Consider the following 19,528-nt stretch of genomic DNA (forward strand, 5'->3'; position numbering starts at 1 on the left):
AGCAAAGCAGTACATTTAGATGCTTGTACCAAATACAAAACCAAAAAGTTCTAAATAAAATGTTAAGCACAAGCTGATAACATTGGTATCAACATAATTTTCAATATTGATAGAAACAAAGAATAATTAGGAAAAGTAGGCCATAGAGCCTTTGAGTGGTTCCACCATTCCATCTGATCAAAGCCAATTATCTCATACACTTTCCAGCCTGACATCCATTACCTACAATTTATCAAAAGCTACAAGCACAAATTTTTAGTTATCAATACACTCAATGAATGCCAATTTGCAATCCTCCAGAGGATTTCAAAGATTCACAAATTTTTCTATCATCCAAAAATCATAGACCATTTACCCCAAGACCATTATCCTGCTTCTAAGCTCCCTAGCTAGAGGAATGCACCTCTCAGGATGTGGTAATGTATAAAGTCAAAACTGTTCAAGATACCGACACAGTGGAATTATACAGTGTACATGTGCTTAAAGGAACTCTAGGTACACAGGAAATAGGAGCAGCAGTAGGCCATCTGGCCCGTCGAGCCTGTTCCACCATTCAACAAGATCATGGCTGATCTGGCCATGGACTTAGATCCACCTACCTGCCTTTTCCCCGTAATCCTCTATTCCCCTACTATGCAAAAATCTATTTAACTGTACTGCTTCCACAGGCAGAGAATTCCAGATTCATTACTCTCTGGGAAAAACAGTTTCTCCTTATCTGTCCTAAGTCTATTCTCCCCCCCCCCCCCCCCCCCCCCACAAGTCTTGAAACCATGTCCACTAGTTCTAGTCTCACCTACCAGTGGAAACAACCTTCCTACCTCTATCTTACCTATCCCTTTCATAACTTTATATGTTGCTATAAGATCCCCTCTCATTCTTCTGAATTCCGGCAAGTATAGTCCCAGGTGACTCAATCTCTCCTCATAGGCTAACCCCCTCATCTCCTGAATCAATCTGGTGAACCTCCTCTGCACCGGCTCCAAAGCCAGTACATCTTTCCTCAAGTAAGGAGACCAGAACTGGATGCAGTACTCCAGGTGCGGCCTCACCAGTACCCTGTACAGTTGCAGCATAACCTCCCCGCTCTCAAATTCAATCCCTCTAGCAATGAAGGCCAGCACTCCATTTGCCTTTTTGATAACCTGTTGCACCTGCAAACCAACCTTTTGTGATTCATGCACAAGCACTCCCAAGTCCCCCTGCACAATCTTTCACCATTTAAATAATAATCTGATCTTCTATTTTTCCTTCCAAATTGGATGACCTTGCATTTAGCGACATTGTACTCCAGCTGCCAGGCCCTTGCCCACTCACTTAACCCATCTATCTCTCTCTGCAGACTTTCTGCATAATTTGCTTTTCCACTCGAGTTCCACTTGGCCCCTTCTTCCAAATCATTAATGTATATCATGAACAGTTCCAGGCCCAGCACCGACCCCTGCAGCATCCTGCTAATTAGAAAAACACCCATTTATCCCAACTCTCTGCCTTCTATTGGTTAACCAATCCTTTATCCATACTAATACATTACCCCCAACTCCATACATCCTTATCTTACAGACAAGTCTTTTGTGCAGCACTTTATCGAACTCCTTCTGGAAATCCAAGTACACAACATCCACCTGTTCCCCTCTATCCACTGTGCTCATTATACCCTCAAAGAACTCCAATGAGTTTGTCAAACAGAACCTGCACTTCCTGAATTCATGCTGCATCTGCCTGATGGAACCATCTCTATCCAGATGTCTTGCTATTTCTTCCTTAATGATATCTTCAAGCATTTTCCCCAACTACAGATGTTAAGCTAACTGGCCTACAGTTACCTGCTTTTTGCCTACATCCTTTTGTTTTCCACAAAAAGAAAGCAATGGCATGATATTCGCCATCTTCCAATCTGCCAGAAACTGTCTAGGAGTCTAGAGGATTCTGGTAAATTATCACAAGTGCATCTACTCTAACTTCCACCATTTCTTTCTGTACCCTGGGATGGATCCCATGAGGACCAGGAGATACTTGTCTCCCTTTAGGCCCACTAGTTTGCTCATCAGTACCTCTTTAGTGACAGCGATTGTACGGAGGTCCTCACCTCCCAATGCACCCATAACATCTGTTTTTGGCATGTTTAACATGTCCTCCACCATGAAGATCAACACAAAATTATTGTTCAAGGCTTCAGCCATTTCCACATTACCCAATATTAATTCCCCTTCTCATTTTCCAAAGGACCTACATTCACTTTAGCCACCCTTTCCTGTGTTATATAATTATAAAATCTTTTACTATCTGTTCTTGTATTTTGTGTTAGTTTACTTTCATAAAATATCTTCCCTTTCCTCATTGCTTGCTTAGTGGTTCTTTGTGCTTTTTAAAGTTTTCCCAATCTTCCAGTTTCCCACTAAGCAATTTAAAGGAACAAAACAATCACGTCAGAAAATGTGTTATTCTAACCACAATAATTGCAAGGCAGGGTGGGAAAGTTGTCCACACAGGCAGAAATGTAGGGCCAGCATTTAATCAAGAAACAGCACTAGCTTTCCAAAATAACAATTAAGATCAGACATGATCATAAGATCACAAGACAAGGGAGCAGAAGCAGGCCATTCGGCCCATCGAGTCTGCTCCAAGGAAAGGGAAATAGAAATGAGAAATGGGGAATGGGGGAAGAAGAAGAAAAACAAAACTATTCTAATCCCAATTACCGGCCTTATCCCCATGTCCCTTGATACCCTGACTATTTAGATATCTATCTATCTCCTCCTTGAACGCCCCCACTGATCTGGCCTCCACTGCTGTACGTGGCAAGGAGTTCCACAAATTCACCACCCTCTGGCTAAAGAAATTTCTCCTCATCTCTGTCTTGAAACTGTACTCTCTAATTCTAAGATTGTGCCCTCTGGTCCTGGACTCACCTACCAAGGGAAACAGCCTAGCCACATTTACTCTGTCCTTTCCTATCAATATTTTAAATGTCGCTATGAGGTCCCCTCTCATTCTTCTGTACTCCAGCGAGTACAGTCCAAGAGCCGACAAACGCTCCTTATACGTAAGCCCTTTCATTCCTGGAATCATCCTCGTAAATCTCCTCTGAACCCTCTCCAACGTCAACACATCCTTCCTAAGATGTGGGGCCCAAAACTGCGCACAATATTCCAAATGAGGCCTCACTAGTGCCCCGTAGAGCCTCATCAACACTTCCTTACTTTTATACACTATACCTCTCGAAATGAATGCCAACATAGCATTCGCTTTCTTTACCACCGATCTGACCTGGTGGTTAACCTTTAAGGTATCCTGCACGAGTACCCCCAAGTCCCTTTGTACTTCTGTGCTTTGGATTTTCTCTGCTCCTAGATAATAATCTGCCCGCTTATTTCTGCTTCCAAAGTGTACAACTGCACATTTCCCTACATTGAATCTCATCTGCCATTTCCTTGCCCATTCTCCCAAACTGTCTAGGTCCCTCTGCAACCTTCCCATCTCTTCAATACTCCCTACTCCTCCCCCTATCTTGGTGTCATCCGCAAACTTAGCCATGAAACCATTTATTCCATCATCCAAATCGTTAATGTACAAGGTAAAAAGGAGCGGTCCCAACACCGACCCCTGCGGCACACCACTAGTAACCGGTAACCAACCAGAACGAGATCCTTTTATTTCCACTCTTTGCTTCCTGTCAACCAGCCAATGCTCCACCCATTCTGTTATCCTACCCGTAATTCCATGACCCCTTATCTTATTAATCAGTCTCTTGTGAGGCACCTTATCAAAGGCCCTTTGAAAGTCTAAATACACAACATCCACCGCCTCTCCCCTATCCACCTTACCTGTGATTTCTTCAAAAAACTCCAATAGGTTGGTCAGGCAGGATCTTCCCTTCACAAAACCATGTTGGCTAGGACCTATCCTGCCCTGCGCCTCTAGGTATTCCGTAACCCTCGTCTTTGAGGATAGATTCCAATAACTTTCCCACACTGACATCAGACTAATAGGTCTGTAATTTCCTTTATGCTGCCTCCCACCTTTCTTATACAACGGAACTACATTTGCAACCCTCCAGTCCTCCGGAAACCACGCCGGAATCTATCGATTTCTGGAAAATTATCGCCAATGCCTCCACTGTCTCTAAAGTCACCTCCTTCAGAACCCGGGGATGCACCTCATCCAGTCCGGGAGACTTATCAGTCTTTAGTCCATTTAGTTTTCCTAGCACCTTCTCCCTAGTAATCTTAACTGAACTCAATTCCATTTCGTGAGACTCCTGACTAACCGGCACATTGCTGATGTCCTCCACGGTGAAGACAGATGCAAAATATTCATTCAATTCCTCTGCCATCTCTCTATCGTCCATTATAATAGCTCCTGCACTGTTATCAATTGGTCCTATATCAACCCGTGTCTCTCTTTTACACCTTATGTATTTAAAAAAAACTCTTAGTATCCTTTCGAATGTTATCCGCCAACTTCCTTTCATAATTCCTCTTTTCTTTCCTAATGACCTTCTTAGTTTCTCTCTGCAGGTTTTTAAAAAGCTTCCCAGTCTTCTGTTTTCCCACTAATTTTTGCTTCTTTGTACGCCGCCCCTTTTACTTTTATTTTAGCCTTCACTTCTCTCGTTATCCACATTTGTGCCTTTTTTCCATTAAAAACCTTTTTTCTTGGAATATATCTATCCTGCAATTTCCTTATTTCCTGTAGAAATTCCTTCCATTTCTCCTCTGCCGTCCCTCCAGCCAGCTTACTCTTCCAATCAATTAGGGCAACTCCTCTCTCATACCATTGTAATTTCCTTTGTTCCACTGAAATATCGATACACCAGTTATCACTTTCTCCTTCTCAAACTTGAAACTGAACTCAATCATATTGTGATCACTGGTTCCCAGTGGCTCCTTTACCTTTAGTTCCCTAATCACCTCCGGTTCATTACACAGCACCCAATCCAAAACAGCCGATCCCCTGGTGGGCTCTTCAACAAGTTGCTCTAGAAAAACATCCCTTAGACATTCCACAAACTCCCTCTCCTGAGTACTACCGCCATTCTGGATTTCCCAGTCCACCTTCATGTTAAAATCCCCCATAATTATCTTCACATTGTTACTCTGGCATGCTTTTTCTATCTCAAACTGCAACTTATCGTCCACCTTGCTGACTGCTATTAGGGGGCCTATATATGACTGCTACTATTGTCCTTTTACCCTTGCTATTCCTTAGCTCCACCCGCAAGGATTCCACCTCTCTGACCCAATATCCTTCCTTTCTATCGATTTTATATCACTACTAAACCATCATGGCCACACCTCCCCCTCTGCCTACCCGCCTATCCTTCCTATACACTGTGTACCCCTGGACATTCAGTTCCCAATCACATCCATCATAAAGCCATGACTCGGTGATTGCCACAATGTCGTATTTATTAACCTGTAGTTGTGCCACTAGGTCATCTACTTTATTCCTAATGCTACGTGCATTTAAATATAGTACGTTTAGTCCGGTATCTGCTATTAATTTTGTTGTACTTCTATTGTTCAGCAGATTACCCTGGCTTTCCACCTGTCTATCCTTCTTACCACCTTCACTACATACTACCTTAGACATGTTCCTATATACCTCATCCTCTATCCTAACATTCTGTATCCTAACATCCTGACTTGTTGTACTTCTATTATTCAGCAAATTATCCTGACTTCTCATCTGCCTGTCCTTCTTGCCATCCTCATTGGACTTGTTTCTATAAACTCCCTCCTTTACCTTAGCATCTTGTAACCTAACATCCTGGTTTCCATCCCCCTGCCAGATCAGTTTAAACCCTCCCCTACAACTAAATCAAACATTCCCGCCAAGATATTGGAACCTCTGGAGTTTAGGTGCAAACCATCCTTAGCGAATAGGTCATGCCTCCCCCAAAAAAGGTCCCAATTATCCAAAAATCTGAAGCCACCAGTCACTCAGCCACACATTCATCTGCCAGAGCTTTCTATTCTTCCTATCATTGACACGTGGCACAGGTAGTAATCCTGAGATTACTACCCTTGAGGTCCTACTTCTCAACCTTCTCCCCAATGCCTTGTATTCCTCCTTCAGGACCTCTTCTCTTTTTCTACCTATGTCATTGGTACCTACATGTATGGGATGTTGGGTAAATGGGAGGTTACTCGTTTGGTAGAATGAAGAGCAACATTGAATTTTAAGAATGATGCACAACTAGTGAAATTTGGAGGGAATGTATGTGCTCTTGTAAGTAAATTAGCACGCAGGAAACCAAAACTACTAAACCGTTGGTAAAAATTATCTGGTTCACTAATGTCTCTTCGTGGAGGAAATTGTCATCCTTTCCATCTGGCCAACATATGTTACTCAAGCAACACAGACAAAATGCTTAAGGAACTCAGCAGGTGAGGCAGCATCCATGGATGGAAATAAACAGTTGATGCTTTGGGTCAAGACCCTCATCAGAGCTGGAAAGGAAAAGGGCAGAAAGCCAGAATAAGAAGGTTGGGAGAGGGGAGGAGCACAAGCTGGCAGGTGACAGGCGAGTCCAGGAGAGATAGGGAAAGGTAGGTGGGTGGGGGATGAAAGGGAGTGATGCAAGAAGCCGAGAGATGATAGGTAGAAGAGGCAAAGGGAGGAAGCTGGTAGGAGAGGACAGTAGACCACGGAATAAAAGGGAAGGTAGTGGGGAATAGATGGGCAGGTGATGAGGGTGGGGGGAGGGAAAGAGAAGGGGTGAGGGAGCCACAGGAATGACAGAATATGGGGAGGGGAGGAGGAGGAGGAGGAGAGGAAAAAAAGGGCGAGGAAGAAATAAAAAGAGGGGAGGGGTTACCAGAAGTTAGAGAAATTGATGTGGAGGCCGTCAGCTTGGAGATTACCAAGGTGGAATATGCTCCTCCAACCTGAGCCTGGCCTCAACATGGCGGCAGAGGAGGTCATGGATGGGACATGTCAGTATGGGAGTGGAATTGAAGTGGCTGGCCACTGGGAGATCCTGGCTTTTGCAGCAGATGGAGCGAAGATGCTCAATGAAGCGGTCACCCAATCTGTGTTGGGTCTCACCGATGGAGAGGAGGCCGAACTGAGAGCACTGGATGCAATAAATGATATAATCAGTGACTCAGGACCCATTAGTGTGGTTGACTGTTAAATGCCCTCCAATATGATCTAGTAATCCACTCAATTGTACCATATGCAATACCTTGAAACAGAGAAAATCTAAAAAGGATAAACCATTCAGCTTTGAACTGGGCATTGAATGTGGATTAGGCAAAGTCAGTCTCAGCTCCAGACTCAGCCTAGAATCTAAATAGGGAGAGTTGTAACATGGACTAGTTAAGCAACAGTGTGACATGTCAACCTCACAGAATCATACCTTACAGACAATGTGCCATACTCCATCATAGTCATTGGGTATGACCCATTCTACCCGCAGGATAGACCCACCAGAAGGGGCATGCTGGGAATAGTATTAGTGTATCCAAAATGAGATCGCAACTTGAAGCTGCAAGACAGGATTTCATGCATGCTAACAGCAAAAGCAGCATGCAATAGACATAATTAAATTATCTCACAAACTAACATGCCAAATGAAGAAGTTCTGCCACATTCACTTATAAATGACAATGGACAATTAAACATTCTATGGAATATGCACTCTCCAAGGAACCATTTCCATCACTGATGATGGTGACACCCAGCAAGTGAGTGATAAAAGCCCATGCTCAAACATTCAGTTGAATTGCCCACTACCACAGAACCCAGCCTTGAGCCAATTTACTTCACTCCATGTGATATCAAGAGACCTGATATAGCAAAGGCAGTGGAACCAGACAACATCTTAAATGGGTGCTTAAGACCCATGCTCCAGAAATAGCCAAGATTCTAGCCCAACTGTTTCATACAATTACAATATCGACCAAAGAGCTGAATTCCAAAGATGAGATGAGAATAACTGCCCTAGATATCATTGCAATATTTGAGTGTTGCACTGAGCAGTCCTGGGTAAAACTGAAGTCAATGGATATCAAGGCAAAAAAAAACACCCAACAGTTGGAGTATACTTTGCGAAAAGAAAGATGGCTGGGTAAATTGAGGAAAACTGCTCACCGCCTGACATCTCAAAGCCTTTCTATTATCCAGTAGACACAAGACAGTTGTGTTAAGCAATACTCTACACTTGCCTTAATGATTGGCGATCTAACTACACTCAAGGTCAAAACCATACAGGATAAAACAAGCGGCTTGACTGACATCCCACCTAACACTCTGAACACTCATTCTCTCAATCATTAGTACACTAGCTATCATGTTAACCATCTACAAAATGCACCTCAGTTACTTGCCCAGGCTATTCCAACAGCACCTCCCAAACCCACAACATTATCCAGAGGACAATGGATTCTGGTGCGTGACAGTAATACGATGTGGAATTTCCTCTCCAGGTCACACACCATCCTACCTTGGAAATATACTGCCATTCCTTCACCATTACTAGTCTAAATCCTGGAACTCCCAAGAGCAATGTTGAGTTCATTCCAACAAAAAAAATAAAAATAGGAGCGCAAAAAGATATACTGGCCATCACTGCAGCAAGTTTAAATTACAAAAGGAAGGTGCTTTGGTGAGACTTGCATTTGACAAGGTCCCACATAATAGGTTAAATCAAGAAAACTTGGATGCATGGGGTCAGTGGTGAATTGGCTGTGTGGATCCAGAACTGGCTTGCCCAGAGAAAAGAGGGTGGTGGTTCAAGGGACTTATTCAGGCTGGAGGTCTGTGAGCAGTGGTGTTCTGCAGGGATCTGTACTGGGACCTCTGCTGTTTCTGATGTACATAAATGACCTGGATGAGCATGTTGATAGGTAGGTTAGTAAGTTTGCAGACGATACCAAAACTGGCGATGGATACAGCGCAATATAGATTAGTTGCGGATGTGGGCAGAGAAATGGCAGATGGAGTTTAACCTGGATAAATGTGAGGTGTTAGACCTTGGTGGGACTAATGTCAAGACCCTTAACAGTGTTCAAGAGCAGAGAGACCTTGGGGTGCAAGTTCATGACTCATTGAAAGTGGCTACGCAGGTAGATAGGGTGGTTAAGAAGGCTTATGGAATGCTTGCTTTCATTAATTGAGGTATTGAGAATAGGAGTCAAGAAGTTATGATGCATCTCCATAGAACTCTGGTTAGGCCACATTTAGAGTATTGCGTGCAATTCTGGTCACCTCACGAAAGGAAGGATGTTGAGGCTTTAGAGAGGGTGCAGAGGAGGTTTACTAGGATGCTGCCCAGATTAGAGGGCATGTCTTATCAGGAGAGGCCGGACAAACTTGGGCTCTTTTCTCTGGAGTGGCAGGGAGGCTGAGGGGTGATCTGTTGGAAGTGTATAAAATTACGAGCCACATAGATAGGGGAGGACAAGCAATATCTTTCCCCCCCCCATGACTGAGCGATCCAATACCAGAGGGCATGCAGTTAAGGAGAGAGGGGGTAGGTTCAGAAGAGATGCGAGGGGTAAGTTTTTTTTTTACTCAGAGTCGTGGATGCCTGGAATGCATTGCCTGATAAGGTGGTGGAGGCAAATTCATTGTGGGCTTTTAAGAGGGGCTTGGATGGGCACACAAATGAGAGGAAAATGGAGGGATATGGGCATTCTGTAGGTAGGAGGGATGAGCTATGTCAGCACAACATTGTTCTGTTCTATGTACACCTGGAATACCATGTGCAGTTCTAGTTTTGGTATTGAAGGAACATCGGACTTCCCTTCATGATGGTTAATCATTGTTATGGACTCAGTGAAAGTCCCTTTAAGATAGAGAGTGTGTGTGTATGTGTGTGTGGGGCGTGCTTACGTCAATAGAAGATAAAGGACGTAATGACGTTGTTGAAGAAGAGAAGAAGAAGAAGAAGAAGAGAGAGAGAGAAGGGAGAGAGACACCAGCCTGCTTGTTTTCTCTATCGATGGATGAGAAACAATAACTGTGTTTGCCACTGAAATCCATGTATGGAAGTTGGAAGTAATCCGGTGGAGTTCACTTTGTTGCTAACCTGTAGAAGGAAACAGGTATTTGTGTGTGGACGACCACGGTTCGGATGCTTTTCGGGGTGAGGAAGTCACTACCGAGTAAACACTGAAGTGTCGTTTGGGTTCCATCGTGGAACATTTGGATTTCGTATGTACTCTCTCTATGTTTTTCTACATCTACATCTTATCTTCAGACAACGGTGGTTGTTGAAGAAGCCCTTGCTCATGTTTCACCTTATGGCTTGCGGAACTGAACTTTAAGAACCATTCAGGAACTGGGAGTTTTGGACTTTGTCACACACACACACGAAGAGTTTAGTTTTGGGGTTAACGTTCGAGGTTTAACATTCTTGAATTCTAACATACTAACATTTTTTTTTTAACTTTTATTTTACGTATTATCATAAGTAGTGATTAATAAAATAGTTTTTAACACTGAATCATGCTCAGTGTGTTTCTTTTGTTGCTGGTTTGTGACAAAATTGGGGGCTCGTCCGGGATAGTTCCCAAGGTTAACGAGTGTCGTCTGGGATTGTACCCCAGATTGACGAGATTTGTTCGAGATTCAATCCAAAGATTTTTGAGGGAGGTCTGATAAATTCTTTTTTTAATTGGCTTGTGTGTGTGGAAACCAGCAGCAATGGATATTAAGGCATTTTTGGAGTCACCAACCCAAAAGGGATTGGAGGTGGCGAAAAAGGATGATTTGATAAAGATTGCTACAAGGTTAAACCTTACAGAAGTAAAGCAGTCTATGAGAAAGGCAGATATTCAGAGATTGATAGCTGGCCATTATGTGGAAAAGAAGGTGTTTGAGAAGGAAGTGTTAAAACAGTTTCCTGGCAGTGAAATAGCAATTTCTGAGGCACAGGTGCAGCTGGCAAAGATAGAGGCTGAACGAGAGCAAACCCAGTTAAAGATAGAGGCCGAGCGAGAGAAATTAGAGGCCGAACAAAAGCTAACTCAGATGAAGATAGAGGCTGATCTAGCAATGAAGCAGATGGAATTGAAGAGGATGGAGCTGGATAGTGAGGAGAAGGAGAAACAGAGGCAGCATGAGTTACAAATGAAGCGTAGGAGTTCGGAATCTGATTCTGATGATGGTTTTTCAGCCAGCAGGGAGGTTCGATTAGTCCCTCCGTTTGAAGAAGATCAGGTTGATCAGTATTTCCAACATTTTGAAAAGGTTGCTGTGAGTTCAAACTGGCCAAGGAAAGGATGGGCTCTTATGGTACAGAGTGTGATTAAAGGTAAAGCTCAAAAAGCTTATTCTGCTTTGTCTGTTGAGGATGCAGCTGATTATACCAAGGTAAAACAAGCTATTTTGAAGGCCTATGAATTGGTCCCTGAGGCTTATAGACAAAAATTCAGAGACTTGAGGAAATCTGCAGATCAGACTTATATGGAATTTGCCAATGGAAAGAGAATATGTTTTGAACGATGGTGCCTGGCTAAAAATGTAGATGGGGATTACGATAAATTGACAGAATTGATACTGGTGGAAGACTTTAAAAGATGTGTTCCAGCTGAATTAACAACATATTTAAATGAAAAGGCAGTGGAAACTTTACAAGAAACTGCTAGGTTGGCAGATGATTATGCTTTAACCCATAAATCCAAATGGGGACAACCTAAAACCTTTCAAAAGAGTTACAAAGACAATCCAGGTAAACCGGAGATTAAATTGGGAGGTAATCAAAAAGGAAAGGATGAAAAGAAGCCAGGGCTGGAGAAACCTGTTGAGCGTACTTGTTATTACTGTAGGAAACCTGGCCACGTGATATCTAATTGTGCCCTTTTGAAGAAAAAGAAGGAAGCTGGGCCCAATGCTTGTTTTCAGGCAATTAAAAATCAAAAAGGTTTAGGAGATGCTGTTAAAGATCAGTCCTTGCAAGAGGGAAAAGTGGAAAAGTTGGAGGAGGTAAGAAAAGAATTCCGTTCGTATGTATCAGAGGGTTTTGTTTCACTGAATGATGAGTCACCCCAGGTGCCAGTGAAAATTCTCAGAGATACTGGGGCTAGTCAATCTCTCTTGCTGGACAGTGTTTTAAATTTTGGTGAAGAAAGTGACACTGGTGAAATAAATCTAGTACGAGGTGTTACAGGTGAGACCATGTCTGTCCCTTTTCACAGGGTGATTTTAAAGTCAAAGTTCGTAGAAGGACCAGTCGAGATAGGGATAAGACCTAGTTTGCCAGTGGAAGGAGTTTCTTTGTTATTGGGAAATGACCTTGCAAATGGAGAAAGTGATCCTGTGGTACGGTTAACAACCAAACCAAGGATTGATGAGTCTGAGGATGATTCAGATGTTTACCCATCATGTGCGGTGACTCGAGCTAGAGCTAAAGAATTAGCCAAGAAAGACAGTCCGGTGCAGTCTGATGTAGTTCCTTGTGACAGTCCTAAACAGGAAGAAAATTTTGATGCCTTATCTGAGACTTTTCTGTCTTCACTGGAGGATCAACATCCTTACAGTGAGCCTGAATTTAAAGATTTGTCTTTGTCAAGGAAGGATTTTATGGTGGAACAGACAAAGGACCCTGAGTTGACAGAATTGAAAGAAAAAGCACTCTCATGTGAGGAGATTGAAAAAGTGCCAACTGGATACTATGTCAAAAATGGAGTGTTAATGAGGAAATGGAGACCTCCTCATGTTCCTGTTACTGAGGAATGGGAAGTTATTCATCAGGTTGTTGTTCCAAAAGTTTATAGGGATGAGATTTTAAACCTGGCCCATAGTATGCCTTTGGGTGGTCATTTTGGTGTGAATAAAACTGTAGGGAAGATCTTGAAACAATTCTATTGGCCTGGTTTGAGAAAAGATGTGGTGATGTTTTGTCGAACCTGCCACACATGTCAGATGGTAGGTAAACCAAATCAAAAACCCCCTGTGGCTCCTTTGAAACCAATTCCTGCTTTTGGTGAACCCTTTTCGAAGGTGATTGTGGACTGTGTTGGCCCCTTACCAAAGTCTAAGACTGGAAATCAGTATTTGTTAACCATCATGTGTGCCACTTCTAGATTTCCAGAGGCAATACCCCTTAGAAATATTAAGGCCAAGACGGTGTCAAAGGCTCTTGTAAAATTTTTTACCTTGTTTGGTTTGCCAAAAGAAATCCAATCTGATCAAGGTAGTAATTTTATGTCAAAAATTTTTCAACAAATAGTCTATGAGCTGGGAGCAAAGCAGATTGTATCATCTGCATATCACCCAGAATCTCAAGGAGCTCTGGAGAGATTTCATTCTACTCTCAAAAATATGCTGAAGACTTATTGCTTTGAAAACACCAAGGATTGGGACGAAGGTATCCATTTACTTTTGTTTGCCGTTAGAGAATCGATCCAGGAGTCAATCGGATTTAGTCCGTTTGAGCTTGTGTTTGGACATCGGGTGAGAGGACCTTTGGAGTTGTTAAGAGAGCAATGGGTTAATGAGGAAGTTCACTTGAGTCTGTTGGACTATGTCCAAAAATTTAAAACTCGGTTGGAGAGAGTCTGCCAGCTAGCGAGAGAGAATCTGAAAACAAGCCAGATAAGAATGAAGACATATTTTGATAGACGTGCTCGGCCTAGGACATTCGCAGTGGGGCAAAAGGTGTTGGTATTTTTCCCTAGCCAAAATAATCCCTTGCAAGCTCGTTTTTCTGGACCCTATGTTATTGAATCTCGAGTGACTGATCTAACATATATAATCAAAACACCAGATAGACGCAAGAAAACACAACTCTGTCATGTAAACATGCTAAAACCTTATTATGAGAGGGATTCAGTTGTGGCCTTGGTGGATGGTGAAAAGGTTGTTTCTAGAATGCCTGATGTTGATGTTGAGGAAGGCCAATTTAGACCAAATATTGTTCCATCGAAACTAAAAAACCAAAATATCCTGGAGAACCTTGAAACGAAGTTGGACCATTTACAAGTTTCACAAAAACAACAGATGAGAGAATTAATTTTAAAATTTAAAAATCTGTTCCCAGATGTTCCAAACAGAACATCGATAATTACCCATGATGTTGATGTTGGGGATGCAAAACCAATCAAACAACACCCATATCGAATGAATGTGGAAAAAAGTAAACTTGTTGATCAGGAAATAAAATACATGTTGGAAAATGATATTATTAGACATTCTACTTCAAATTGGAGTTCGCCCTGTGTTATTGTACCTAAACCTGATGGAACTGTTAGATTTTGCACAGATTACAGGAAAGTGAATGCTGTAACAAAGTCAGATGCTTACCCTATTCCTAGGGTGGATGATTGCATAGACAGAGTGGGAAAGGCAAAATTTCTTACAAAGATTGACCTATTAAAAGGGTACTGGTGTGTTCCATTAACAGATAGAGGAAGGGAGATTTCAGCCTTTGTAACCCCTTCTGGATTGTATGAATACAATGTTTTGCCATTTGGAATGAAAAATGCTCCGGCAACATTTCAAAGAATGATTAATTCAGTGATTCATGGGTTAAAACATACAGATGCCTACATTGACGACTTAGTGACTGGGAATGATACTTGGGAAGATCACATCTCTGCGTTAGAAAGGTTGTTTGAAAGACTTTCCAAGGCTAACCTTACAGTTAACTTGGCTAAAAGTGAATTTGGCCATGCCACTGTGACGTATCTTGGTTATGTTGTAGGTCAAGGCAAGCAAGCTCCTGTTCAGGCAAAAGTTCAAGCAATATCTGAGTTCCCTATTCCCACAGGTACGAGGACTGTTAGAAGATTTTTGGGAATGGTTGGATATTACCGAAAATTTTGTAAAAATTTTGCTGATATTGCTCTTCCCCTAACTAATCTTCAGAAGAAGGGAGTAAAGTTTGTTTGGACAGATTCTTGTCAAGAAGCATTTAAGAAGCTGAAAGCCATTTTATGCTATCATCCTGTGCTCAGAACACCTGACTTTGAAAAGCCATTTTCATTAGCAGTAGATGCCAGTGATGAAGCTGCAGGAGCTGTGTTGTTGCAGAAGGGTGACCTTGATGATATTGACCATCCTGTAGCTTACTTTTCAAAGAAATTTAATGAGCATCAAAAGAATTATTCCACCATAGAGAAAGAATTACTGTCGCTTGTTTTAGCCTTGCAACATTTCAATGTATATGTTTGCACCGCTCAGAAACCATTGACTGTGTATACAGATCATAACCCATTGGTGTTTCTGAGCCGAGTCAAAAACAAGAACAGAAGGCTGTTAAACTGGAGTTTAATTTTGCAAGAGTTTGATCTCATGATAACTCACATTAAAGGCAAAGATAATGTGATTGCTGATTGTCTTTCCCGATGTTAAATGGGAAACATGTATCTGTACTAATCTGATAGTCTGTAGTTGTGTAGCATGATAATTATTAAAATTACTAACTATGCGCGGTTAAAATTTTCTTGGGAAAATTTTTTTTTAGGTGGGAGGTGTTATGGACTCAGTGAAAGTCCCTTTAAGATAGAGAGTGTGTGTGTATGTGTGTGTGGGGCGTGCTTACGTCAATAGAAGATAAAGGACGTAATGACGTTGTTGAAGAAGAAGAAGAAGAGAGAGAGAGAAGGGAGAGAGACACCAGCCTGCTTGTTTTCTCTATCGATGGATGAGAAACAATAACTGTGTTTGCCACTGAAATCCATGTATGGAAGTTGGAAGTAATCCGGTGGAGTTCACTTTGTTGCTAACCTGTAGAAGGAAACAGGTATTTGTGTGTGGACGACCACGGTTCGGATGCTTTTCGGGGTGAGGAAGTCACTACCGAGTAAACACTGAAGTGTCGTTTGGGTTCCATCGTGGAACATTTGGATTTCGTATGTACTCTCTCTATGTTTTTCTACATCTACATCTTATCTTCAGACAACGGTGGTTGTTGAAGAAGCCCTTGCTCATGTTTCACCTTATGGCTTGCGGAACTGAACTTTAAGAACCATTCAGGAACTGGGAGTTTTGGACTTTGTCACACACACACACGAAGAGTTTAGTTTTGGGGTTAACGTTCGAGGTTTAACATTCTTGAATTCTAACATACTAACATTTTTTTTTTAACTTTTATTTTACGTATTATCATAAGTAGTGATTAATAAAATAGTTTTTAACACTGAATCATGCTCAGTGTGTTTCTTTTGTTGCTGGTTTGTGACATCATAGATAAAAATTGATTCGCAGAAACATAGAAAAATAGGAGCAGCAGTAGGCCTTATGCCCTTTAAGTCTATTCTTTCTTCCAAATCAACTAACCTTACAATTGCTTATGTTATACAGCATTTGCCACCTTCTTACTCAATCTTGAACAAAGTGCAACAAAATTATTACTCTTAAATTTAACTTACCTTTGTGGACAACCACAGTTCAAGTCAACACCATCTACAAATGGGGAAACTATGCGAGCAGCATCAGCTAAATCTTGTGAACAATTAGCAGCAAACTGCACAACCAGTGGACGATCACCTGAGGAAATAGAATGCAAGATTTGCTGCAGTAGAGTTCAAGTATTTTTCTCACCTTCAGTTGGTAACATACACTGAGCAACTTCTTGCTAGAATACAGCCAGTTTGATAAACACAAAGGACTTATTGTCAAGGCATTATTTGAATCACAAATGCATCCAGTGTATTAACCAAACAGAATAAAATCAATACTTCCTTGAGGAACTTTCCTATTAGATGTCAGAATTGCAAGGGTTTAGCCCACTCAAGATTCCATCAAGCAAAAATGAGAGACTATAAATATTTGGTTGCCATTCAGCAAGGTACTCATTGAAGGAGAATGGAGTGGCAAATCCTTGTCATATCTTGCTGGTTCTCCTGGTAGGATGCATGAGGCAGACTTAAGATCTAATGAAATGATAAAGGCCTTAGTTATCAAAGCAAACCAAAGCATTAACTACTGGATGCAAGGCAGTGGCTGGTGGGGGGGGGGGGGGGCCCCCGGGGGAAAGGAAGAGAGAGAAAAAAGATTTTTGTCTGGTCTGAGGAGACAGAAAAGATGCAGAACCCTTCCAATGTGCTTTTAAATTACAGCTGCCTATCCTCTGCACCAAATGTAAATATCCTCACCTGCAATAAATCACTGTAAACCTATTAATTCTCATGTCCATAAACCTCAACAATAAAGTACCTTTCATATTGCAGCCTATGTACAAGTCAATCTGCAACCAGTATTTGTCATATAGAAAAATAGTAAACAGTTTTAATTTATAAAATCTATAGGGCTTATCCACAACATCCTACAGCCATCAAATCACTTTCAATTGTAGCCTTTGTTATAAACAGGCAAATGCAGCAACCGATTTCCATAACAGAATTTAAAAAAACAACACTGAAAAAAAAGTTAGTTCAATTTAGTGATGTTGGTTGAGAAATAACCTAACTAGACACTGGGAATCTCCTTAGTTCTTCTTTAAATTGTGGCACAAGATCTATTCCATCTCCATCTCCTAGGAGGGAGGGTCTCAGTTTATATTTCCTCATCCAAAATATGGGACCTCTAAAATACATTTGCTCTGTAAATGGAAACAAATCCACATTATGCAATAAACTCCCAATAGTGACCTTCAAGCATACCAATTGATAAATGGTACTGTACCCGTCAATAAGTTTTGTTGCAGAAGTCCCCAATCTTGCTGAGATTCCCCAGCATTTACACTGGAGAATTATCTCCCAGATCTTGTGCCAAGTGTTAAGAACAATAACGATTAAGAAACATTTCAAGTTATTTAAGTGACTTTAATCTTTCAAAGTAATATTAATATTTTAAAAATTCATAAATGTTTAACTGAACCTCTGACGGTAGAAAAAAGTGTGACAACTTTAACACGTGGTAACGTTGGGGACACATTTTTAGTAGCCATCGAAGCTTTCAAGGACTTTTGTGGAGCAAGGCCACCTCAACGTGTCATTTACAGCCCGACATACTCTCAGGGTCTCACCACTGGGCAGCTGTGTGTTAGACTGGAGGTCCAAACATAAAAGAAATCAATGCAATTTCTTAGAAGAAAGAAGAGTTCAATCGACATCAGTAAAACAATAATCTAGTCGAATCACATTGCAAGTATTCGTCTGTGCAAATTGGCCGTCTTGATCCCCACATTATAAGAGTGGCTGAACTTGGTTTTACTGTTTGTAAAACGCGTAGGGATGACAAAGGTCATAAACGGTACTAAACAAATTCAAGTCTTAGAAGACAAAAGCGATATTCACCAATAAACACATAACACTGATGGAATTCAGAAATACACACACCAAAATTTGTCGTGAATTCGCTGTCCCTCGCCTTGCTGGACTTCAAGAAAGCAGAAGCAATGATCATTGGTGTAAAACACAGTTCACAGTCATATCTCCTGACGAGAGAGCGAAATGCCAACCTAAAGGTGCAAATTGCAGGAAACGGTTTTAAGGATTTCCTATCAGCAACGAAAACGCATCGTCATAAAACACTGTGCCACAAGATTAGTGGAGCATCGCCATCACTCACTTTGAGTATCGCACCATGGGAGCACAAATCTTTACAACGTGGCCAGGCTGAAACAAATCGACGAGGCATCTTCGCTGCAACGACTGGGTGGGTAAATAATCCCCGTTCATGGAAACTCCTCGCACCACGCAGCGCAACCTCAGCTGTGCTTGGGGAGAACCGTGTGTGGAGAAACCTCCCACCTTCTTCGTGGCTTCTTCCCTCCACCAGCGACCAGCCACAAGCGGCCTTACCCTCTGACCTCTGACCCCTGACCTCCGGTGGGTTGTCAGGAGCCAAGCACCTACCCGCCGTCTTATTGCCAACTGGTTTGTGATTGGCCGACGACGACGCGAGCACCCTCCCCCCTGCCCCGTCCCCCGCGCCGCGCCCCCCCCCCCCCCCCCCGCTCCTCCACGTCGGACCGTTAACGGTCGCCGTTCGGCTGCGGCTCTGCCTGCGTCACAAGCCCCAGCATGCTGAGCGCGAGCGGCAGTGGGCGCGTTGGCCAACATGGACGGTGATGGAGCCGCTCTGGTGCAGGACTCTGTGAAAGCGCTGCTTCTGGATGGTAAGGGGCCGGTGGTCGAGAGTGATTGCGCGGCATCCATTCACAGCCGCTAATGAAAGACAGCTTTGGCAGTTGGGGTAGCGAGAATTGTGAGGGAACAGAACTATTTTAGTAAATCAGTTTAACAAGAAGTTCACCATACAAGCCTGGTTTTCGATCCATCATTCCAGAAGGGTCAACTCCAGTGTTTTTGACATATTTTGTGTCCATTGATTTTGATGCTATGAATGGCAGCTGGGTCAAGTAGTATGTGTAAATAAATTGAATTTGTATTTGCACATACGGTGTGGTATTTGTCTCTGCTGGAGTTAAGATATATTGTAGAGGCTACCTTTCACTATGAGCATTTTAACATCTATTAGATATTCAACGCTGACAGGTACTGCGTTGGGGAGAAATCCATCCTGAGAGCTGTCACTTTATTGCTTTAGCGATATTGCATCTAGTGTAAAGCAAAACAAAACTTAGAGAACTAAGAATAACGTCTATAATAAAACGCAAGTATGTACG

General features: G+C 42.2%; 2 protein-coding genes across 3 annotated transcripts in view; one reads left to right on the plus strand and one right to left on the minus strand.

The window, feature by feature from the left end:
• The window catches only part of dus4l (dihydrouridine synthase 4-like (S. cerevisiae)), a 56,532-nt gene extending 37,748 nt beyond the window's left edge, over window positions 1–18,784 (minus strand). The window contains 3 exon segments of the mRNA XM_052033393.1: window positions 16,326–16,443; window positions 18,237–18,358; window positions 18,469–18,784. Of these exon segments, the coding sequence (XP_051889353.1) occupies window positions 16,326–16,443; window positions 18,237–18,358; window positions 18,469–18,578 (350 nt within the window). The 5' untranslated portion in view covers window positions 18,579–18,784.
• Window positions 18,785–18,893: 109 nt separating this feature from the next.
• Window positions 18,894–19,528, plus strand: part of cog5 (component of oligomeric golgi complex 5) — a 93,261-nt gene continuing 92,626 nt past the window's right edge. For both annotated transcript variants that reach the window (XM_052034057.1, XM_052034058.1), the window contains exon 1: window positions 18,894–19,018. In XM_052034057.1, coding sequence (XP_051890017.1) covers window positions 18,961–19,018 — 58 coding nt within the window. In that variant the 5' untranslated portion in view covers window positions 18,894–18,960. The remainder of the gene's footprint in view (window positions 19,019–19,528) is intronic.

This window comes from Pristis pectinata, chromosome 19, assembly GCF_009764475.1.
Source record: "Pristis pectinata isolate sPriPec2 chromosome 19, sPriPec2.1.pri, whole genome shotgun sequence".
NCBI lineage: Eukaryota > Metazoa > Chordata > Chondrichthyes > Rhinopristiformes > Pristidae > Pristis > Pristis pectinata.